This window comes from Hyla sarda, chromosome 2 (genome assembly GCF_029499605.1).
Source record: "Hyla sarda isolate aHylSar1 chromosome 2, aHylSar1.hap1, whole genome shotgun sequence".
NCBI classification, from domain to species: Eukaryota; Metazoa; Chordata; class Amphibia; order Anura; family Hylidae; genus Hyla; species Hyla sarda.
The window spans coordinates 180,731,120-180,753,620 of record NC_079190.1 but is presented as its reverse complement, the minus strand read 5'-3'; the positions used below and the strand labels follow the sequence as shown (position 1 = coordinate 180,753,620).

General features: G+C 43.0%; 1 protein-coding gene across 5 annotated transcripts in view; it reads left to right on the top strand.

The window, feature by feature from the left end:
• Positions 1 to 22,501, top strand: part of LOC130355561 (cohesin subunit SA-2-like) — a 192,291-nt gene that overhangs the window by 63,035 nt on the left and 106,755 nt on the right. For all 5 annotated transcript variants that reach the window (XR_008888580.1, XM_056555846.1, XM_056555844.1 and 2 more), the window contains one exon: positions 21,472 to 21,615. Coding sequence is in view for 4 of the 5 variants with exons in the window: in XM_056555846.1 (XP_056411821.1) it covers positions 21,472 to 21,615 (144 nt within the window). In the remaining variant the exon portion in view is untranslated. The remainder of the gene's footprint in view (positions 1 to 21,471; positions 21,616 to 22,501) is intronic.

The following is a 22,501-nucleotide window of genomic DNA, read 5'->3' as shown; positions in this document are numbered from 1 at the left end:
GAATCAGATTGATAACTAAAAGCATTCCAGAGTTATTAATGTTTAAAGTGACAGTGGTCAGATGTTGAAAAAACGTTCTGGTCCTAAGGTGTAAAATGGCCTGGTCCTTAAGGGGTTAAAGGAGTATTCCAGTGAAAATCTATTTTTTCATATCAACTGGCTCCAGAATGTTAAACAGATTTGTAAATTACTTCTATTTAAAAATCTTAATCCTTCCAGTACTTATCAGCTGCTGAAGTTGAGTTGTTCTTTTCTGTCTGACAACAGTGCTCTCTGTTGACACCTCTGTCTGTCTCGGCAACTTTGTTGGAGAAAAGTTGGAGAAAAGCCCCATAGCAAACCTCTCATGCTCTGGACAATTCCTGAGACAGACAGAGGTGTCAGCAGAGAGCACTGTTGTCAGACAGAAAATAACAACTTAACTTCAGCAGCTGATGAGTACTCGAAGGATTAAGATTTTTATTTATTTATTATAAATGTGTTTAACTTTCTGGAGCTGGGTGATATGAAAAAATTTTTTTTTTTTACTGGAATACCCCTTTAAATACTTTACAATGCTTTGCATCATGCCTCACTATGTGCTGACTGTAAAAAAAAAATTCTGTCTGCATAGCTGGGTGAGGACTTATTTTGCACCATGAGCTGTCATTTTTATTGGTGTAAATGGGCATTTTGATAACTTTTTTTATTTTATTTTTATTCCATGTTTTCTGGGACGTGGTTTAACTGACAAAACTGAAATTCTCTTTTTTTTTTTGTTTACGATTTTTTCATGTGCGGGCTGAATTACATTTTTGAACTTCTTTATTCAAATAACTGGATAACTTTTAGTTTTAATAAAGGAACATATATATATATATATATATATATATATTTATAACTCAATATTTGTGTATGTGTGTATGTTCCAGCATCATGTCCAAACTGCTAAAGAGGTTAACATGAAACTTGAACACATGTTACTTATATGTCAACAACAAACATAGGATAGGTGATTTAACCCTTACTCACCCCCATTTGCCATGGTCTGGGTTTTTGTTTGAAGTCCCATACAAGTCTATGGGAAACATATGTTACTGCATAACTTCCAAACGGCTGGAGATATTTCGATAATACTTGGTCAAATGTTACTTATATGTCCACTTAAAATGTAGGATAGTTAATTTAACCCTTAACTACCTCCATTTGTGAGGGTCCGGGTTTTTGTTAAAAGTCCTGTGCAAATGAATGGGAAATGTATGTTCCCACATAATTTTTGTATGGCTGGAGATATTTCAATACCTGGTACACATATTACGGGTCCGGATAGAAGGTCGGGATAGGAGGTCAGTATAGGAGGTCGGGATAGGAGGTGGAGATAGGAGGTCGAGATAGGACGGGATAGGAGGTTGGGATAGGTCATGATAGGTCGGGATAGGAGGTTGGGATATGAGGACTGGATGTGAAGTCAAAAGCTTCCTCCTTTGTTTATTTTCCTCCCCAACAAGGATTAGGAAGGAAAAACCGGGTGACGCCGGGTACTCAGCTAGTGTGTGTATATATATATATATATAAGTCAATGGCCCTGATTTGCTAAAGTCCAACCAACTATTTTTCTCTGTTATTGCGCCAAAATTTTAGTCGCAATGTCTGTACGACTGTTTCTGCGACCAAATTTTATGCCGCACAACCGACACTTTCGAAACCACTCAGAGTGTTTTTTTTTTCACTCTGAAATGGGAGTGTTTTATGCAAAAATGGGCGTGTTCCCACCAAAAAATACTCGGAGTACTTCCAAAATCTAGAAAAAGTGTGAGTTTGCCTCACACAATAACAGACAGCCAAGAGGCCGAGTGAAATTAAAAAAATGGAGTGATTTCTAACAAGGAACTGTTTGCCATTTTGCTTTTTGTGAAAGTAACTTGTTTTATAACCTGAAAACATTTTGTACAGTTCAACACTTATATGAATAAAATATTGAATGCTTTTGTGATAGTTAATATTTATATATTTTTTTCTTTTTAACACATTTGCAATATTAGGTTTAAATCAATTTAACACCCAAGCTGATAAACAAGGATAATTGTTGTAATGTTTGAAAAATTATAACACATGAATACTTTTGACTCAGCATTTTTGCATTTTCATTTTTACCTCATCACCTTCTAAAAATCATAACGCTTTCAATTTTGCACCTAAAAATCCATGTGATGGCTTATTTTTTGCGCCACCAATTCTACTTTAGTTTAGACATTAGTAATTTTACCAAAAAATCCACGACGAAACGGAAAAACATTTTTTTTTGTAATTTTGGGGGCTTCTGTTTCTACGCAGTGCATTTTTTGGTAAAAATAACACCTTATCTTTATTCCGTAGGTCCATATGGTTAAAATGGTACCCTACTTATATAGGTTGGATATTGTCGTACTTCGGAAAAAAATCATAACTACATGCAGGAAAATTTATATGTAAAAAAATTTCATCTTCTAACCCCTATAACTTTTTTATTTTTCCGCGTACGGGCCAGAATGAGGACTCATTTTTTGCGCCGTGTTCTGAAATTTTTATCGGTACCATTTTTGTATTGATCTGACTTTTTGATCGCTTTTTATTCATTTTTACATGATATAAAAAGTGACCAAAAAGACACTATTTTGGACTTTGGAATTTTTTTGCGCGCACGCCATTGACCGTGCAATTTAATTAACAATATATTTTTATAGTTTGGACATTTTCGCACGCAGCGATACGATATTTTTATTTACACAGTTTTTTTTATGGGAAAAGGGGGGGTGGTTCAAACTTTTAATAGGGAAGGGGTTAAATGACCTTTTTGTTAACTTTTTTTTTTTGCAGTGCTATAGCTCCCATAGGGAGCTATAGCACTGCACACACTGATCTCCTATGCTGATCCCTGCAAAGCCATAGCTTTTCAGGGATCAGTCAGATAGGGGCTCGATTGATCAATCCTGTAGCTCAGGCTTGGAGCAATCAATCCCAGATTGGACGCCGCGGAGAGAGGAAAGGAGACCTCCGCCTGCGTCCTAGCTGATCGGAACATCGCGATTTTATTGCGATGTCCCGATCAGCCCGACTGAGCTGCCGGGAACCGTTTACTTTTGTTTTCAGACGCGGTGGTCAACTTTGATGGCCACGTCTGAAGGGTTAACAGCGCGCGGCACAACGATCGGTGCCGCACGCTGTTAGCCCAGGGTCCCGACTATCATTAGCAGCCGAGAACGACCCGGTGTGATGCGGGGTCACGGTGTGACCCCGTTTTTCACACCGGGACCGGGCTTAGGGTGTACAGGTACGCCCTAAGTCCTTAAGAGGTTAAACAAACAAGTCTAAACCATTTTGACTCACACAACTAATTTCTTTAGCTCAGAGTTTGTGCGACACAATTGACTAGTGCGACACAAAAAAACGTGCGACACAAAAAAAAACACGAAATGTATGACAGAATAGTAAATAATATATTACCTACAAGCCCAAAAGGCTAATAATAATCAACAAAATCTACAAAAATTAGCCCAAAAATATATTCAAAATTTCATCTTTATTATTGTATACAAACAGGTAGAAAAAACACCCATAAAATAACCCACCCTTAAAAAACCCCAAACAAAAAGCTGAGCAGGATATCACTGGAATATATACAGAGATCACAATATTACCAATAATACAGTCCTGCAGTATCAGTTTAGTCAGCACACGGTAGAACAATATCTCAAATCAAAACTTTACCTAATTGTGACATGCTGACGGCTTCCCAGTGGTTATCCTGCAACCTCGACACGTGTTTCGGATGATTCTTTTCTCAAGAGGCGCTACATGAGGTGGGAACTACTGGCTCTTTATAATGGTCGCCCTCCAATGGCGCATGTAGCGGAACCGGACGCCGGACGACTTCCGGGTGGCGTCACCGTCGGATGCGCGTCATAACTTGAAGCACATCCGCCCGTACTGACTGCCCTCCGAACGACGGCACAGCGCCACGAATCCGCGCATGCGCTCCGGGCGTAACCATCCTCTATATAGAGTAACCACCAGGGGAGCCGCGTCACATATCCCAACAAGAGAAAGGTTACAAAACATTATCAATTGGTTGTACTATATTGAAAAAAAAAAATATATATATATAGGATAGAAAATATTAGTCATATATCAAAAGTAGGAATATCATAATATTGGATCCTAAAATCAAAAAAAATTTTCTAAGTAATTATAGAATAACCCTCATTGTCTACTAGAGCAAAGAATCATTAGGACCTATAATCCATACTAGTATCTATATCAATCATGTAATCTATTCCTATCTCTCGCATCTATGTATCCTTATCCATAGGGAGCCCCCTACAGACTAGTATGGAAACCTATACATGAATACCCGCAGCATACACCCAAACATCCCATATCCAATGATAAATAGTCTGATCAAAACACCCATTTCATGCATACCAATAGATACCAGTAATTGATATTAATTCATAAAAATATAATAGTGAAAATCAATAGTGTGTAGAAAATAAGATAAAATAAAATGGGAATATATATATATATATATATATATATATATATATGTGCACACACATGCATATATATGTATACACATGCATACACACATACACAGACCCTACACCATCATACCCAGTGGTATAAGATAATTGATTGTGCTAATAATAATAACCCCAGAAGAGAGCCAAGGCTCAGTTAGCCCACCTAGTGATAATACCGCCCCCTATTGAATGTGCTTGTAATCATTGTGTGAAGATAATAATAAAATTAATTTAGTGACAGCTGTGAGTATAAATATAATTGTGTACCGTATATACTCGAGTATAAGCCGACCCGAGTATAAGCCGAGACCCCTAATTTCAACCCAAAATCCCAGGAAAAGTTATTGACTCGAGTATAAGCCTAGGGTGGGAAATACCTCATCCCCCCCTGTCATCATCCAGACCCGTCATTAACATCCTCATCATCATCCCCTTGTCATCATCCCACACATCCCCCTTCATCATCCCCTTATCATCCCACACATCCCCCCTTCATCATCCCCTTGTCATCATCCCACACATCCCCCCTTCATCATCTCCTTATCATCCCACACATCCCCCCTTCATCATCCCCTTGTCATCATCCCACACATCCCCCCTTCATCATCCCCTTATCATCCCACACATCCCCCCTTCATCATCCCCTTGTCATCATCCCACACCCCCCCCCTTCATCATCCCCACCCCCCTTCATCATCCCCACACCCCCCCTTCATCATCCTCTTCTCATCATTCGCCCTTAGTGGTCTTCAACCTGCGGACCTCCAGAGGTTTCAAAACTACAACTCCCAGCAAGCCCGGGCAGCCATCGGCTGTCCGGGCTTGCTGGGAGTTGTAGTTTTGAAACCTCCGGAGGTCCGCAGGTTGAAGACCACTGCGGCCTTCAACATCATCCAGCCCCCTCTCACCCCCTTTAGTTCTGAGTACTCACCTCCGCTCGGCGCTGGTCCGGTCCTGCAGGGCTGTCCGGAGAGGAGGTGGTCCGGTGAGGAGGTGGTCCGGGCTGCTATCTTCACCGGGGGCGCCTCTTCTCCGCGCTTCCGGCCCGGAATAGAGGCGTTGCCTTGACAATGACGCAGAAGTACGTTGGCAATGAACGCACCTCTGCGTCGTTGTCACGGCAACGTGACTATTCTGAGGCCGGGCCCGAAGCGCTTAGAAGAGGCCTCCCCGGTGAAGATAGCAACCCGGAACCACTATCCCACCGGACCACCTCCTCTCCGGACAGCCCTGCAGGACCGGACCAGCGCCGAGCGGAGGTGAGTACTCAGAACTAAAGGGGGTGAGAGGGGGCTGGATGATGTTGAAGGCCGCAGTGGTCTTCAACCTGCGGACCTCCGGAGGTTTCAAAACTACAACTCCCAGCAAGCCCGGACAGCCGATGCCCGGGCTTGCTGGGAGATGTAGTTTTGAAACCTCTGGAGGTCCGCAGGTTGAAGACCACTGCGGGTGGGGGAGTTCACTCGAGTATAAGCCGAGGGGGGTGTTTTCAGCACGAAAAATCGTGCTGAAAAACTCGGCTTATACTCGAGTATATACGGTATGTGATATTGGCTCTCTTCTGGGGTTATTATTATTAGCACGATCAATTATCTTATACCACTGGGTATGATGGTGTAGGGTCTGTGTATGTGTGTATGCATGTGTATACATATGTACGCATGTGTGTGCACATATATATATACCGTATTTTTCGCCGTATAAGACGCACTTTTTCTTCCCCAAAACTGGGGGGAAAAAGTCGGTGCGTCTTATACGGCGAATACACCCCTATGGCGGCGGTCCCTGCAGCCATCAACGGCCGGGACCCGCGGCTAATACAGGACATCACCGATCGCGGTGATGCCCTGTATTAACCCTTCAGACGCGGCGATCAAAGCTGACCGCCGCGTCTGAAGGGAAAGTGACACTAACCCGGCTGTTTGGTCGGGCTGTTCGGGACCGCCGCGATTTCACCGCGGCGGTCTCGAACAGCCCGACTGAATAGCCGGGTTAGTGCTTACAGGACACCGGGGGGGGACCTTACCTGCCTCCTCGGTGTCTTCTCTGTTCAGGAATCCCCTGTATGGCCGGCGCTCTCCTTCCTCGTCGTCGCGTACGTGCGTCGGCGTGCGTAACGACGTGATGGCGGCGACGGAGAGCGAGGATACCCGGCCGGCAGCAGAGACGTTCCGGAGCGACGGGGACACGGCGACAGCGATGGAGCGACATCCAGGGCAGCGGTGACGGGTCCGGAGCGGTGGGGACACGTGAGTATTACCTCCTCCTGCAGTGGTGTTCAATCTGCGGACCTCCAGATGTTGCAAAACTACAACTCCCAGCATGCCCGGACAGCCGTTGGCTGTCCGGGCATGCTGGGAGTTGTAGTTTTGCAACATCTGGAGGTCCGCAAGTTGAAGACCACTATTGGGTTCAAAATCTTTATTTTTTTAGATTTTGTCCCTAAAAATTGGGTGCGTCTTATACGCCAGTGCGTCCTATAGGACGAAAAATACGGTATATATTCACATTTTATTTTATCTTAATTTCTACACACTATTGATTTTCACTATTATATTTTTATGAATTAATATCAATTACTGGTATCTATTGGTATGCATGAAATGAGTGTTTTGATCAGACTATTTATCATTGGATATGGGATGTTTGGGTGTATGCTGCGGGTATTCATGTGTAGGTTTCCATACTAGTCTGTAGGGGGCTCCGTATGGATAAGGATACATAGATGCGAGAGATAGGAATAGATTACATGATTGATATAGATGCTAGTATGGATTATAGGTCCTAATGATTCTTTGCTCTAGTAGACAATGAGGGTTATTCTATAATTACTTTGAAAAAATTGTTTTGATTTTAGGATTCAATATTATGATATTCCTACTTTTGATATATGACTAATATTTTCTATCCTATATATATATTTTTTTCAATATAGTACAACCAATTGATAATGTTTTGTAACCTTTCTCTTGTTGGGATATGTGACGCGGCTCCCCTGGTGGTTACTCTATATAGAGGATGGTTACGCCCGGAGCGCATGCGCAGATTCGTGGCGCTGTGCCGTCGTTCGGAGGGCAGTCAGTACGGGCGGATGTGCTTCAAGTTATGACGCGCATCCGCCGGTGACGCCACCCGGAAGTCAGCCGGCATCCGGTTCCGCTACATGCGCCATTGGAGGGCGACCATTATAAAGAGGCAGTAGTTCCCACCTCATGTAGCGCCTCTTGAGAAACGAATCATCCAAAACACATGTCGAGGTTGCAGGATAACCACTGGGAAGCCATCAGCATGTCACAATTAGGTAAAGTTTTGATTTGAGATATTGTTCTACCGTGTGCTGACTAATCTGATACTGCAGGACTGTATTATTGGCAATATTGTGATCTCTGTATATATCCCAGTGATATCCTGCTCAGCTTTTTTTTTTTTTTTTTAAGAATAGTAAATAAGCCTGAAAAAAAAGACGAGTGATATTGAAATCACTCCAGAATAAACACTCCACTCTTAGTAAATCAGAGCCAATGGCCCTCATTTACTAAGAGTGTTGTGTAGGTTTCTTTGTGAGTTTTATTACCCTACAAATTGTTTTCCACGGTATTTACTAAGGTTTCCCTACATTTTCCTCTTTCCATACATTTTGCTTTTTTTACACATGCTCTGATCTGTAGGGTTTTCCTCAGCTCAAATCCACCACATTTTATGTTGTTTTTTTGTGAAAATGTCGGGAACACGCCCCTTTTTGGAGATCACGCTCCCTTTTCCCGACGACCCTTTTTCTTAACAAAATGCAGAGTTAGTCTGGGTTTTTCAATTCTGGCGCAAATTATGTCGCAAAACCTGGCGCAGACAGAATTTCTGGCGCAGTGCGACAGAATCTGGCACACAACCCGACAAAACATGTCGGGTTTGCAATAGTAAATGAGGGCCAATGTGTGTGTGTGTGTGTATGTTCCAGCATCACGTCCAAACAGCTAAAGATGTTAACATGAAACTTGGCACACATGTTACTTATATGTCAACAACAAACACAGGCTAGGTGATTTAACCCATACTCGCCCCCATTTGCCATGGTTGGGTTTTTTGTTTAAAGTCCTATACAAGTCTATGGGAACATATGTTACTGCATAACTTCCAAATGGCTGGAGATATTTCGATAATACTTTGCCACATGTTACTTATATGTCCACAAAAAATATAGGATTGCTAATGTAACCTTAACTACACTTATTTGTGAAGGTCAGGGTTTCTGTTTAAAGACCCATGCAAAACTACAGGAAATGTATGTTCCCGCATAACTTACGTACGGCTGGAGATATTTCAGTAATACCTGGTACACATATTACTTATATGTCAAATAAAAATATATAATATATATTATAGTTAAATTAACCCTTCAGATCAGTTTTTGTTTCAAGTCCCTTACAAGTATATGGGACTTCCAGTACCTTACTCCACAAGCTCTGCTTCTCCTGGTGAATGAGTCTTGCAAGCCACACCCCATCTCACAGACACCCCCAATGTTTAAGCCTACCCTTTTATTATCTACCCTTTTTGTGCATCGGTCTGGCTTGCAAATCATGCCCAGTCCCACAAAGCGTTGTCCCCTTCTATTTTCGGCTTACAATATCTTCATCACAAATCAGTCCCACCAGGATATGAGGATGGGACATGAGGCTGGGACATGAGGACAGGATATGGGGACGGGACATGAGGACAGGATATGGGGACGGGATAAGAAGTTAACCTCTTCAGGACCCATGACGTATGCATACGTCATGGCGTTTACCGGTCTCTGCCGCTCGCCGGGCAGAGATCGGAACCGGATGCCTGCTGAAATCCTTCAGCAGGCATCCAGGGCAAACACCGAGGGGGGCCCCCCATGTCGGCGATCGCCGAAAATCGCAAGGGAAATCGCCCTTGCGATCTGCGGCGATACCGGGCTGATCGGGTCTCTGGGACCCGACCACCCGGTAATTTCGCATGATCCCGGCTGTCACAGACAGCCAGGACCATGCTGGAGTATAGGAGCGAGGTGGCAAGCCTGCCACCTCCTCCTATTCCCTGCGATCTGTCGGTTAGTTAACCGACCAATCGCAGGGGGGAGGGCGGTTACTTCCTCCCGTCCTGCCCGGCCCCTGAAAGTCCGGAGAGGACGGGAGGAAGACCGGAGGACGCAGCGGGGGACGGGGGAGTGCTGGTGACCGGCCCCGGTACTTACCTCGTCCCTGAAGACCCGGATCCCGGCGAGGAAGATGGCGGCGGCGGCGACAGGTGAGTAGATCTTCAGCCGCGGTCGGGCCCTTTACAGCAATGCACGTCGCCGTAAAGCGACGTGCATTGCTGTAATAGGACCCTGTAAACTACAACTCCCAGCATGCCCAGACAGCCCTTGGCGTCTGGGCATGCTGGGAGTTGCAGTTTTGCAACATCTGGAGGTCCACAGTTTGGAGACCACTGTGCCCTTCCAGATGTTGCAAAACTACACATTCTCAGCATGCCCTTACTGTCCAGGCATGCTGGGAGTTGTAGTTCTGTAACATCTGGCCCTTCAGATGTTGCAGAACTACAACTCCCAGCATGCCTGGACAGTTTTGGCATACTGGGAGTTGTAGTTTTGCAACATCTGGAAGGGCACAGATTGGGAACCACTGTATTAGTGGTCTGCAAACTGTAGTCCTCCAGATGTTGCAAAACTACAACTCCAAGCATGCTGGGAGTTGTAGTTCGGCAACATCTGGCTCTAAAGATGTTGCCGAACTACTACTCCCAGCATGCCTGAGAATGTTTGGGAGTTGTGGCTTTGCAACAGCTGGAGGCTCACTGCTTGGGAAACATTGTTTCCTAACTCAGTGTTTCCCAACCCGTGTGCCTCCAGCTGTTGCAAAACCACAACTCCCAAACATTCTCAGGCATGCTGGGAGTAGTAGTTTTGCAACAGCTGGAGGTCCCCCCCCTGTGAATGTACAGGGTACATTCACATGGGCAGGGGGCTTACAGTGAGTATCGGGCTGCAAGTTTGCGATGCAGCAAATTTTGCGCGGCAGCTCAAACTCGCTGTAACCCCCCGCCCGTGTGACTGTACCTTAAAAACACTACACTGCACTACCACAAAATAAAATAAAAAGTAAAAAACACTACATATACACATACCCCTACACAGCCCCCCTCCCTCCCCAATAAAAATGAAAAACGCCTGGTACGCAACTCTTTCCAAAATGGAGCCTCCAGCTGTTGCAAAACAACAACTCCCAGTATTGCCAGACAGCCATTGACTGTCCAGGCATGCTGGGAGTTTTGCAACAGCTGGAGGCACCCTGTTTGGGAATCACTGGCGTAGAATACCCCTATGTCCACCCCTATGCAAATCCCTAATTCAGGCCTCAAATGTGCATGGCGCTCTCACTTCGGAGCCCTGTCGTATTTCAAGGCAACAGTTTAGGGTCACATATGGGGTATCGCCGTACTCGGGAGAAATTGACTAACAAATCTTGGGGGTCTTTTTCTCCTTTCACCCCTTATGAAAAGGTGAAGTTGGGGTCTACACCAGCATGTTAGTGTAAAAAAATAAACTTTTTACACTAACATGCTGGTGTTGCCCTATACTTTTCATTTTGACAAGAGGTAAAGGGGAAAAAAGCCCCACAAAATTTGTAACGCAATTTCTCCCGAGTACGGAGATACCCCATATGTAGGCTTAAAGTGTTCTGGGGGCGCACAACAAGGCCCATAAGGGAGAGTGCGCCATGTACATTTGAGGTGATTTGCACAGGGGTGGCTGATTGTTACAGCGGTTTTGGCAAACGCAAAAAAAACAAAACCCCACATGTGACCCCATTTCGGAAACTACACCCCTCACGGAATGTAATGAGGGGTGCAGTGAGAATTTACACCCCACAGGTGTCTGATAGATCTTTGGAAGAGTTGGCTGTGCAAATTAAAAATGTTGTACAGCCCACTGTTCCAAAGATATGACAGATACCAGTGGGGGGTAAATGCTCATTTTATGCCTTGTTACGTTCCTCAAGGGGTCTAGTTTCCAAAATGGTATGCCATGTGGGGGTTATTTTGCTGTCCTGGCACCATATGGGCTTCCTAAATGCGACATGCCCCCCGAGCAAAATTTGCTCTCAAAAAGCCAAATATGACTCCTTCTCTTCTGAGCATTGTAGTTCGCCCGTAGTGCACTTCAGGTGAACTTATGGGGTACCTCCATACTCAGAAGAGATGTGGTTACAAATTTTGGGGGGTATTTTCTGCTATTAACCCTTGCAAAAATGTGAATATGGGGGGAAACACACATTTTAGTTATTTTTTTTTTATTTTTTTTTTACGTATGCAAAAGTCGTGAAACCCCTGTGGGGTATTAAGGCTCACTTTATTTCTTGTTACGTTCCACAAGGGGTCTAGTTTCCAAAATGGTATGCCATGCGTTTTTTTTTTTGCTGTCCTGGCACCATAGGGGCTTCCTAAATGCGACATGCCCCCGAGCAAAATTTGCTCTCAAAAAGCCAAATATGACTCCTTCTCTTCTGAGCATTGTAGTTCACCCATAGTACACCTCAGGTCAACTTATGGGGTACCTTCATACTCAGAAGAGATGGGGTTACAATGTTTGGGGGTATTTTCTGCTATTAACCCTTGCAAAAATTTGAAATTTGGGGGGAAACACACATTTTAGTGAAATTTTATTTTTATTTTTTTACATATGCAAAAGTCGTGAAACCCCTGTGGGGTATTAAGGCTCACTTTATTCCTTGTTACGTACCTCAAGGGGTCTAGTTTCCAAAATGGTATGCCATGTGGGGGATTTTTGCTGTTCTGGCACCATAGGGGCTTCCTAAATGCAACATGCCTCCCAAAAACCATTTCAAAAAAACATACTCTCCAAAATCCCCTTGTCGCTCCTTCGCTTCTGAGCCCTCTACTGCGCCCGCCGAACACTTTACATAGACATATGAGGTATGTGCTTACTCGAGAGAAATTGGGCTACAAATATAAGTATACATTTTCTCCTTTTTCCCCTTGTAAAAATTCAAAAATTGGGTCTACAAGAACATGCGAGTGTAAAAAATGGAGATTGTGAAATTTCTCCTTCACTTTGCTGTTATTCCTGTGAAACACCTAAAGGGTTAAAACGCGGACTGAATGTCATTTTGAATACTTTGGGGGTTGCAGTTTTTATAATGGGGTCATTTGTGGGGTATTTCTAATATGAAGACCCTTCAAATCCACTTCAAACCTGAACTGGTCCATGAAAAATTGTGAGTTTGGAAATTTTGTGAAAAATTGGAAAATTGCTGCTGAACTTTGAAGCCCTCTGGTGACTTCCAAAAGTAAAAACACGTAAATTTTATGATGCAAACATAAAATAGACATATTGTATATGTGAATAAAAAAAACATTTTTTGGAATATCCATTTTCCTTACAAGCAGAGAGCTTCAAAGTTAAAAAAATGCAAAATTTTCAAATTTTTCATAAAATTTTGGGATTTTTCACCAAGAAAGGATGCAAGATACCACAAAATTTTACCACTATGTTAAAGTAGAATATGTCACGAAAAAACAATCTCGGAATCAGAATGATAACTAAAAGCATTCCAGAGTTATTAATGTTTAAAGTGACAGTGGTCAGAATTGCAAAAAATGGCCGGGTCCTGAGGTGTAAAATGGCTGGGTCCTTAAGGGGTTAAAAGCTTCCTCCTTTGTTGATTTTCCTCCCAACAAGGATTAGGAAGGAAAACCCGGGCAACGCCAGGTACTCAGTTAGTGTTTGTATATATGTGTGTGTGTATATATATATATATATATATATATATATATATATATATATATATATGTATACACAGGGTGGGCCATTTATATGGATACACCTTAATAAAATGGGAATGGTTGGTGATATTAACTTCATGTTTGTGGCACATTAGTATATGTGGGGGGGAAAACTTTTCAAGATGGGTTGTGACCATAGCGGCCATTTTGTAGTCGGCCATTTTGAATCTAACTTTTGTTTTTTTCAATAGGAAGAGGGTCATGTGACACATCAAACTTATTGGGAATTTCACAAGAAAATCAACAATGTGCTTGGTTTTAACATAACTTTATTCTTTCATGAGTTATTTACAAGTTACTTACCACTTATAAAATGTGTTCAATGTGCTGCCCATTGTGTTGGATTGTCAATGCAACTCTCTTCTCCCACTCTTCACACACTGATAGCAACACCGCAGGAGAAATGCTAGCACAGGCTTCCAGTATCCATAGTTTCAGGTGCTGCAGAATGGGCAAAACTAAAATTGGAACAGGACCCTCAGTTTAAGCAGAAGATTTTGTTCAGTGATGAGGTAAACTTTTATGTGAATGGTGAAGTTAACAAACAAAACAACCGCTATTGGTCTGACACTAACGCACTGTTGGAACACAAGACTGTTGGAACACAAAAATTGATGGAATGGTGTGGTATATGGGGTACAAAGATAGTGGGGGCATTCTACATCAATGGAAACCTCAAGGCCACTGGATATGCAAAATTGTTACATAATGTTGTGTTTCCCTCTTTATGCACTGAAACTGGCACGTTCCCTGAGTTTTTCCAGCAAGATGGTGCACTACCACATTATGGGTGTCAGGTCCGAGCATTCCTAGATGAACAGTTTCCTGGAAAGTGGATTGGTCGTCATGGGCAAGTTGAATGGCCGCCAAGGTCTGACACCCTTAGACTTCTATCTTTGGGGTCATCTGAAGGCAATTGTCTATGCTGTGAAGATACGAGATGTGCAGCACCTGAAACTACAGATACTGGAAGCCTGTGCTAGCATTTCTCCTGCGGTGTTGCTATCAGTGTGTGAAGAGTGGGAGAAGAGGGTTGCATTGACAATCCAACACAATGGGCAGCACATTGAACACATTTTATAAGTGATCAGAAACTTGTAAATAACTCGAAAGAATAAAATTACGTTAAAACCAAGCACATCATTGTTTTTCTTGTGAAATTCCCAATAAGTTTGATATGTCACATGACCCTCTTCCTATTGAAAAAACAAAAGTTGGATTCAAAATGGCCAACTTCAAAATGGCCGCTATGGTCACCACCCATCTTGAAAAGTTTCCCTCCTCACATATACTAATGTGCCACAAGCAGGAAGTTAATATCACCAACCATTCCCATTTTGCAGCAACACATGGATTGCAGTAACACATGTGTTACGCCGAGCGCTCCGGGTCCCTGCTCCTCCCCGGAGTGCTCGCGGTGTTCCTCTCTCTGCAGCGCTCCGGTCAGACCCGCTGACCGGGAGCGCTGCACTGACACTGCCGGCGGGGATGCGATTCGCATAGCGGGACGCGCCCGCTCGCGAATCGCATCCCAAGTCACTCACCTGTCCCGGTCCCCGGCTGTCACGTCCTGGATTTAAAGGGCCAGTGCACCAATGATTGGTGCCTGGCCCAATCAGTCTGATTAGCTTCCACCTGTGCACCTGTCTATATAACCTCACTTCCCCTTCCCTTCCTTGCCGGATCTTGTTGCCCTTGTGCCTAGTGAAAGCGTTTACAGTGTTTGCCTTACCAGTGTTCCTGACCTCTTGCTATCTCCATTGACTACGAACCTTGCCGCCTGCCCCGACCTTCTGCTACGTCTGACCTTGCCTCTGTCTAGTCCTTCTGTCCCACGCCTTCTCAGCAGTCAGCGAGGTTGAGCCGTTGCCGAAGGATACGACCTGGTTGCTACCGCCGCAGCAAGACCATCCCGCTTTGCGGCGGGCTCTGGTGAATACCAGTAGCAACCTAGAACCGGTCCACCGACACGGTCCACGCCAATCCCTCGCTGACACAGAGGATCCACATCCAGCCTGCCGAATCCTAACAACATGTTTCGCTATGCAAATGTTTAGTGGAACTAAACCAAAAATGGGAGGAAAAAAAGCTAATTAGACATAATTAGAGGTATTTATCATTGGTTTTACCCCTGTTTTTTGACAGTTGTTTGTCGCTTAACACGTGCGCCAATATTTTTTTGCCACTTTTGGTGCGACAAACGTTTTCCACTGTTTTTAACATCGATTCTTATTCTTACGCGGCATAGCTACTTTAGCTGCAGTGGACGGGAATTTACTATTTGCGCCTTTTACTCTTTGTCGCAAAATTGTTCACTAATACCGCTAACGAGGCGCATCTCAACGCCATGATAAAATACACCTCGGAAATATTCTAAATCTATACCATTGCAACCGGACCCCTATTCTTCTTCTTAAAAAGCCTGTTATATCTACACATTTCAAGCTTAGTATTGTAATTGACCTTAACATTAGTTTACGCAAATTCGGGGCTTTTCTATGAAAGATTGCGATCCTGAAATATGAAAGGGTTGGGAATGTCCCCCAATTAAGCCCTATAGTTGATCAATAACCAAACTAATTGCTCCAAATGATGCTTAAAACCTTACTGCAGAAAAACACAAGGATATCTTACCACAAAGAAAGCTGAAAAGACGACTGGCAAGCCTGCTAGCAGCGCGGGAGAAATGGCGGCCATTTCTGACTGGAAGACGCTGTGGTCTGTTAGTTTCGGAATTTGCGCCAAAGTTATTAACGGATGTGCGACAGTTGATAAATTTGGCACACGTCCGTGAAAAACACCGCAGGAAAAACCGAGGTAAAAAATTACTACGCACAGCTAATATTAATAAATACACCCAATGTCACACCAAACTCCAAAAATGGGCTGGACAAAAATGGGCCCTTTCAAAATTGTGGAAAAATGAGATTGTTTCCAGCATGTGATGCTCCTTTAAACTCACCTGGGGCAAGTAACAGGTGTGAGCAATATAAAAATCACACCTGAAAGCAGATGAAAAAGGAGAGAAGTGTGTGCCACATTAAGCATGGGCAACAGAAAGAGGACAAGAGAACTGTATGAGGACTTGAGAACCAAAATTGTGGAAAAATATCAACAATCTCAAGGTTACAAGTCCATCTCCAGAGATCTAGATTTGCCTTTGTCCACAGTGCGCAACATTATCAAGAAGTTTGCAACCCATGTCACTGTAGCTAATCTCTCTGGGCATGGGCAGAAGAGAAAAATTTATGAAAGATGTCAATGCAGGATAGTCCAGCTGGCGGATAAGCAGCTACAAACAAGTTCCAAAGATATTCAAGCTGTCCTGCAGGCTCAGAGAGCATCAGTGTCAGAGCAAACTATCGGTCCACATTTAAATGAAATGAGAACGCTATGGCAATAGACCCAGGAAAACCCCACTGCTGACACAGAAACATAAAAAAGCGTGACTACATTTTGCCAAAATGAACTAGAGTAAGCCAAAATCATTCTGGGAAAACATCTTGTGGACAGATGAGACCAAGATAGAGCTTTTTGGTAAAGCACATCATTCTACTGTTTTTACCGAAAACGGAATGAGGCCTACAAAGAAAAGAACACAGTACCTACAGTGAAATATGGTTGAGGACCAAATATTAAGTTACGGGTGCCAATAATTTTGTCCAGCTCATTTTTGGAGTTTGGTGTGACATTAAAGGAGTACTCTTAACCAAAACTTTTACCTGCCATTATCACTGATTCCCCAAGTTATATAATTTTGTCAATTACCTCAGTAGCATTCCATGAATGAATCCATGTTTTCTAGCCAAACCGGAAGTGCAGCCTCACCCAGTGAATGATGACTTTCGTTCTGCACTATCTGGCCGTCCGCAGCCATCTTTGAAACGAAACGTCATCAATCCTTTGTTCCTCCCCGCATTTAGCCGGCCCCACAAATGCGATTCGGTCACTCCCCCAGTTGAATATTCAACAGCCCCCTCGTTTACTCAGCCGACATTCGCTCGGCTGAGTAAATGCCTCTGCAGCCTCCCTCCTATCATGAACCGAGTTGCGCGCATGCGCAGTAACCAGCATCCTCGGACCTGGCATGTGATTACGTTCAACCAGTAATATAACTGATAGTTACGCCGCCGTAACTATCAGTTATATTCACACAGCGCGTTACGCAGCTAACATATTATACTCGCATGCGCACACCCCAATAGGAGCAAATGGAAACCGTACCTATTCCATTAGAAAAGTGTGTTTAAAAGTCATTTTATGCATGTAAATAGCTAATAGCTATTCTCCGGTACACGTGTGCTACAGCGATGTGAGCAGAGTAGGCTAAGGCTGGGTTCACACTACGTTTTTCAACTAAGGTTCCCGCATACGTTTTCTATCAAAAACCGTATGGGGAAAAAAACGGATGGAACAGTATGGGAAAAAGTAAACCGTATGGGTTTTTAAACAGTATACTGTTTTTAAAAGTGCATACTGTTCCGTCCGTTTTTGTAGAAAAAAAACCCATACGTTTTTGAAAATTTTGTCCATTTTTAATGGGAGGGGTCTTGGGTGGGGACTTTAGGATTCAAATGCGCATGTGCAAAGTAAAAACGTGTACGTTTTTCCCGTATGGAACCGTATACATGTGCGTTTCCCATTGACGTCCATGTTAAAAAAAGCGTATGCGGTTGCAGTACGGTTTTTAAACCGGAGACAAAATCGTGGTCAACCACGGTTTTGACTCCGGTTTAAAAACCGTACTGCAACTGCATACGTTTTTTTTAACATGGACGTCAATGGGAAACGCACATGTATACGGTTCCATACGGGAAAAACGTATACGTTTTTACTTTGCACATGCGCATTTGAATCCTAAAGTCCCCACCCAAGACCCCTCCCATTAAAAATGGACAAAATTTTCAAAAACGTATGGGTTTTTTTTCTACAAAAACGGACGGAACAGTATGCACTTTTAAAAACAGTATACTGTTTAAAAACCCATACGGTTTACTTTTTCCCATACTGTTCCATCCGTTTTTTTCCCCATACGGTTTTTGATAGAAAACGTATGCGGGAACCTTAGTTGAAAAACGTAGTGTGAACCCAGCCTCACATAGCTGTAGCCAGCGTGATCCGGCTGCAGCAATTGTTACATTATTGGAGGAGGCAGAGAGGGGCGTAGTGATGAATATTATTAGGGGTGGGGAGAAAGAGTGAGGGAGGGCTTGTGGGCAAAAGGATAGGCGCAATGAATTCTGGGTAACGTGATTGCTGACGTCAGATTCAGACGTACAGTACCCGGAAGTAAGCCAAATTACCGCGGGCTGCAGCGGGAGAACTGCCGGACCGATTCAGGAGATCAGCAACTCTATTGAGAGGTATTTAAAGAACCTATGCGATGGTGACATTTTTTTCTGTATCATAGTACTCCTTTAAGTGCAATTTTCTTTTTTTCCTCCCTCTTTTGGTTTAGTTCCAATACATACCAAGGGATTGAACATGTGTATAGGAAAACATGTGTTACTGCAATCCTTTTCTGTGAGAAATACTTCATTTACTTGAAAAATTTCAGGAGTGCCAACATTTACGGCCATGACTGTAGATATGTGTGTGTGTGTATATATATTTATATATATATATATATATATATATATACAGTGAATCATAAAATGACTAAGCCATAAAATGACTAATGACTCAATGTCCGAAATGTATTAACAGAAGCTTTTATGACCTAGTTATATGGAGATTTATCAAAACCTGTGTAGCGGAAGAGTGGTGAAGTTGCCCATAGCAACCAATCAGGTTGCTTCTTTCATTTTCAAAAAGGCCTATGAAAAATAAAAAGAGAAGAGGCGGAGGCGCTCCTTGTGGAGTAAATTCTCTTCAATGTGGAAGGAATGGGGGAAAAATCACCACTCACCCGATATAGTTGTGTAGCCCATACACAACAATGGAGATTGCGTGGATAAGTAATCCGGAATATGCAGCCTTCCTGATGTGAACAGTAACGACAGGGTGGGCTTCTGGTTCAGGAATTGATCGGCGCTGACCGGGATAAGGACACCAACAAGGTAGTATACCTTAAAGGAGGGATTTATTGTAGATAATGCAACGCGTTTCGCCACGCATGCGTGGTGAAACGCATTGCATTATCTACAATAAATCATTCCTTTAAGGTATACTACCTTGTTGGTGTCCTTATCCCGGTCAGCGCCGATCAATTCCTGAACCAGAAGCCCACCCTGTCGTTACTATGAAAAATAAAAGAAGCTATTTGATCGGTTGCTATGGGCAACTGCACCACACTTCCTCTACACAGAAGTTGATAAATCTCCCCTCAGTTTCAGTAAACTGTTATTTATCATTACTTTAATCAATTTCAAGTTGTTGTTTTTTTTCGACGGGTACCAACAATTCTGTCCATGTCTGTATTTAAAGGGTATACCAGGATTTTTTATTTATTTGACTATGCTACCTATGCTACAAAGGCTGTATAGTTAGCGTAGTTCATAATATAGTGTCGTACCTGAGTGTGACAGTGGTCTCACAATTCTTATGTGGGTTTTCACCCCAATATTTATTTTTAACCGCATACAAAATGACTGTAATCTCAGATTTTTCCCAGGTTGCAATGCGGTTGAGACCTGTCATCACTAGTCAACTGATGACAGAGAGCCTGTTTGCTTTAGTGGGTGGAGCGATCGCTTGGTGGGAGAGAGATCAATCTGCAACTAATTGTATCTTTGCCACAGCTGTAGGCACCCTGATTGCAAAACACTGGTCTTTTGAATGGATGCAGCTCATTCATGTTTCAATGGGTTGGGTGGCTGATGTGTGGGAGGGAGGAAAATTAAATTATGGGATTTGTAGGCAAAGAAGGAAACTCAAATAGGAAATACCGGTTCACAAAAAGCTAGCCACAGTGTTATGGTAATCTCACAACATAGCCATTTAGCCCCAAGACAAGCGCAGATCCTTCCTAAGCATGTCCATTACTGTCTGGCTGGTACGTACTAAAATCACCTTATGGTGGAGAACCCCGTTAAACATAAATAAAACATAATATTTTGTCTTACTGTGAAAATATGTTGGCAGTACAAATTTTTCAGTGCTATGTATGATATTAGCCACTGCCTTTATCAATAACTATATTGAGGCCTTCGTATTTTAGTTATGATAGTAAACTGTTCTAAACTAACTCAGGCTATGTTCCCTAACTACTCTTAATACTCCTCCCACCCTTAAAAAAAATTGCAGAGCTGTGTATCTTACCATTCTTCTTGCTCACATCAGTGCAATTTCCCTTCAGTGCAATTCTTCAGCAGTAGAAAGTTGACATTTCCCCCAGCAGGATTCAGTGATGTCATGCCTGCTGGGGGACCACTTCTGCCCTCACATGGTTGCAGTGCTTTGATGAATAAAAGACCTCAAGCCCTGTGCATGTTTCAGTCTGTGTTGCTATCAGTGAGGCTCTCCTTCAGCTGTCAGTCTGTGTTGCTTTCTGTGAGAATCTGTGGAGCTTTCACTTTCTGTGCAGCTGTCAATCAAGCTCAGTGCAGAGAAACACTTCCCGAGTTCGTACTCGTGCCAGGCCAGGATGAGACCAAACTCACTGTATTAATTGTGGCAGGGAACAGAACAGAGCCACCTAGTGGCCATTTTTTCTATTACATTTTAAACCTATACATGGGAAAGTGTCTGCTAATTACACAAGGAACACTATATTAAAAGTGGTATTTGATGACAGGTACTCTTTAAGGAAATTTTTTATATGAAGTAGTCACCAAGGTGTGTTTTCAGATGCTTCTTTTAAATCTCCTACACTATAGTCATAGTACAAATATTTCTTATTTTGTCATTTGCATTCTTCTTATTTGCAACAAAATAAGCCATATGTAAAAAAAAAAAAAAAAAAAAAAAAGATCACACTCAATGCAGCACTAATGCACAGGAAAGTGGATGATATTCTTTGACTTAGGGTTTGTACTTTAGTGGGATGTTTATCAGGCAATAAATCTAGTGCATTTTAACTTGTGAATCCATTTAAAATATCTGTGTACTTGACTGGTTGCAGGGTTTTCCACACTTTGTCATTACTTTGATTATTTCAAAATAGGTAAAGAGAGGTCGAAGACAGTCTGAAAATCTCTCCCGCAGAAATTCCTCTAGGCGTAGCAGGGATAGCCGCTTATCAAATGGGGAGGTTACTGAAGCTGTGACGTTGTTTGAGGTTATCAGCATTGGAAAAAGAGCAATACAGGTAAGTTCAGAAGATCTGATATTGGATGCACTGTTGCTTCATATAACATATCAGTTTGCGATGCAACAGTGGTTGCCGGTGCAAATAGAACTGAAACCTTTAGCATCTATTTTAGAACAGTTCACAAATGCAATAAATACAAGAAATACAAAATCAAAAACTGTGGAAATACATAAACACAAAGTCCAGCTGTTCTTAGTAAGTCACTGTACAAACATTTGAGAGCACCACGCACACTTAAACAAGCCAGCACCCCTTCCTCCCCCACATCAAAGATCAAGCTGGAACCAATTTAAGTACTAGGAGCAGCCCGATAGGTGTCATTAACAGAGGCCTCTTAGACAAGTCACGACATACACATGTTATCAAACTTTTTAGGGCATTTCCGGCTAATAAACATGGACTGTTTATTAGGTGGGCAGCATACCTATTGACCAACTGCAACCACCTAGCCATGGAGGGGGAGTGGTTCAGTGTCCTTTTTAGACATAGCTGTGACCTTCCATGTACAAAACGGTAAACCTATTGAGGAGGCATCTGTGCAGACTGATAACAACGTCATTAACAAGCACATCTGTGTGAGAATAAGGGCAGAGTCACACGTAGCGTATACGCTGATTTGATGCATGCGTATTTGATACATATGCACAGGGCTGGTTCTGCCTACAGGCAAAATAGGCAGCCACCTAGGGCGCCGTCTTGAGGGGGGTGCTGCTCTGCCCACTGCAAAAAACTTATACAGCCAACATCGGAACCAACCGCTCACAGTTAGCACCACTCCCACCGAACTGACATCCTGACAGCGCACACCCTATACACCTCCACCGATACCATAATAATTAGCATTTTTCAGTCTGCAAGAGGAGCGCAGCACCACTGCATGCAG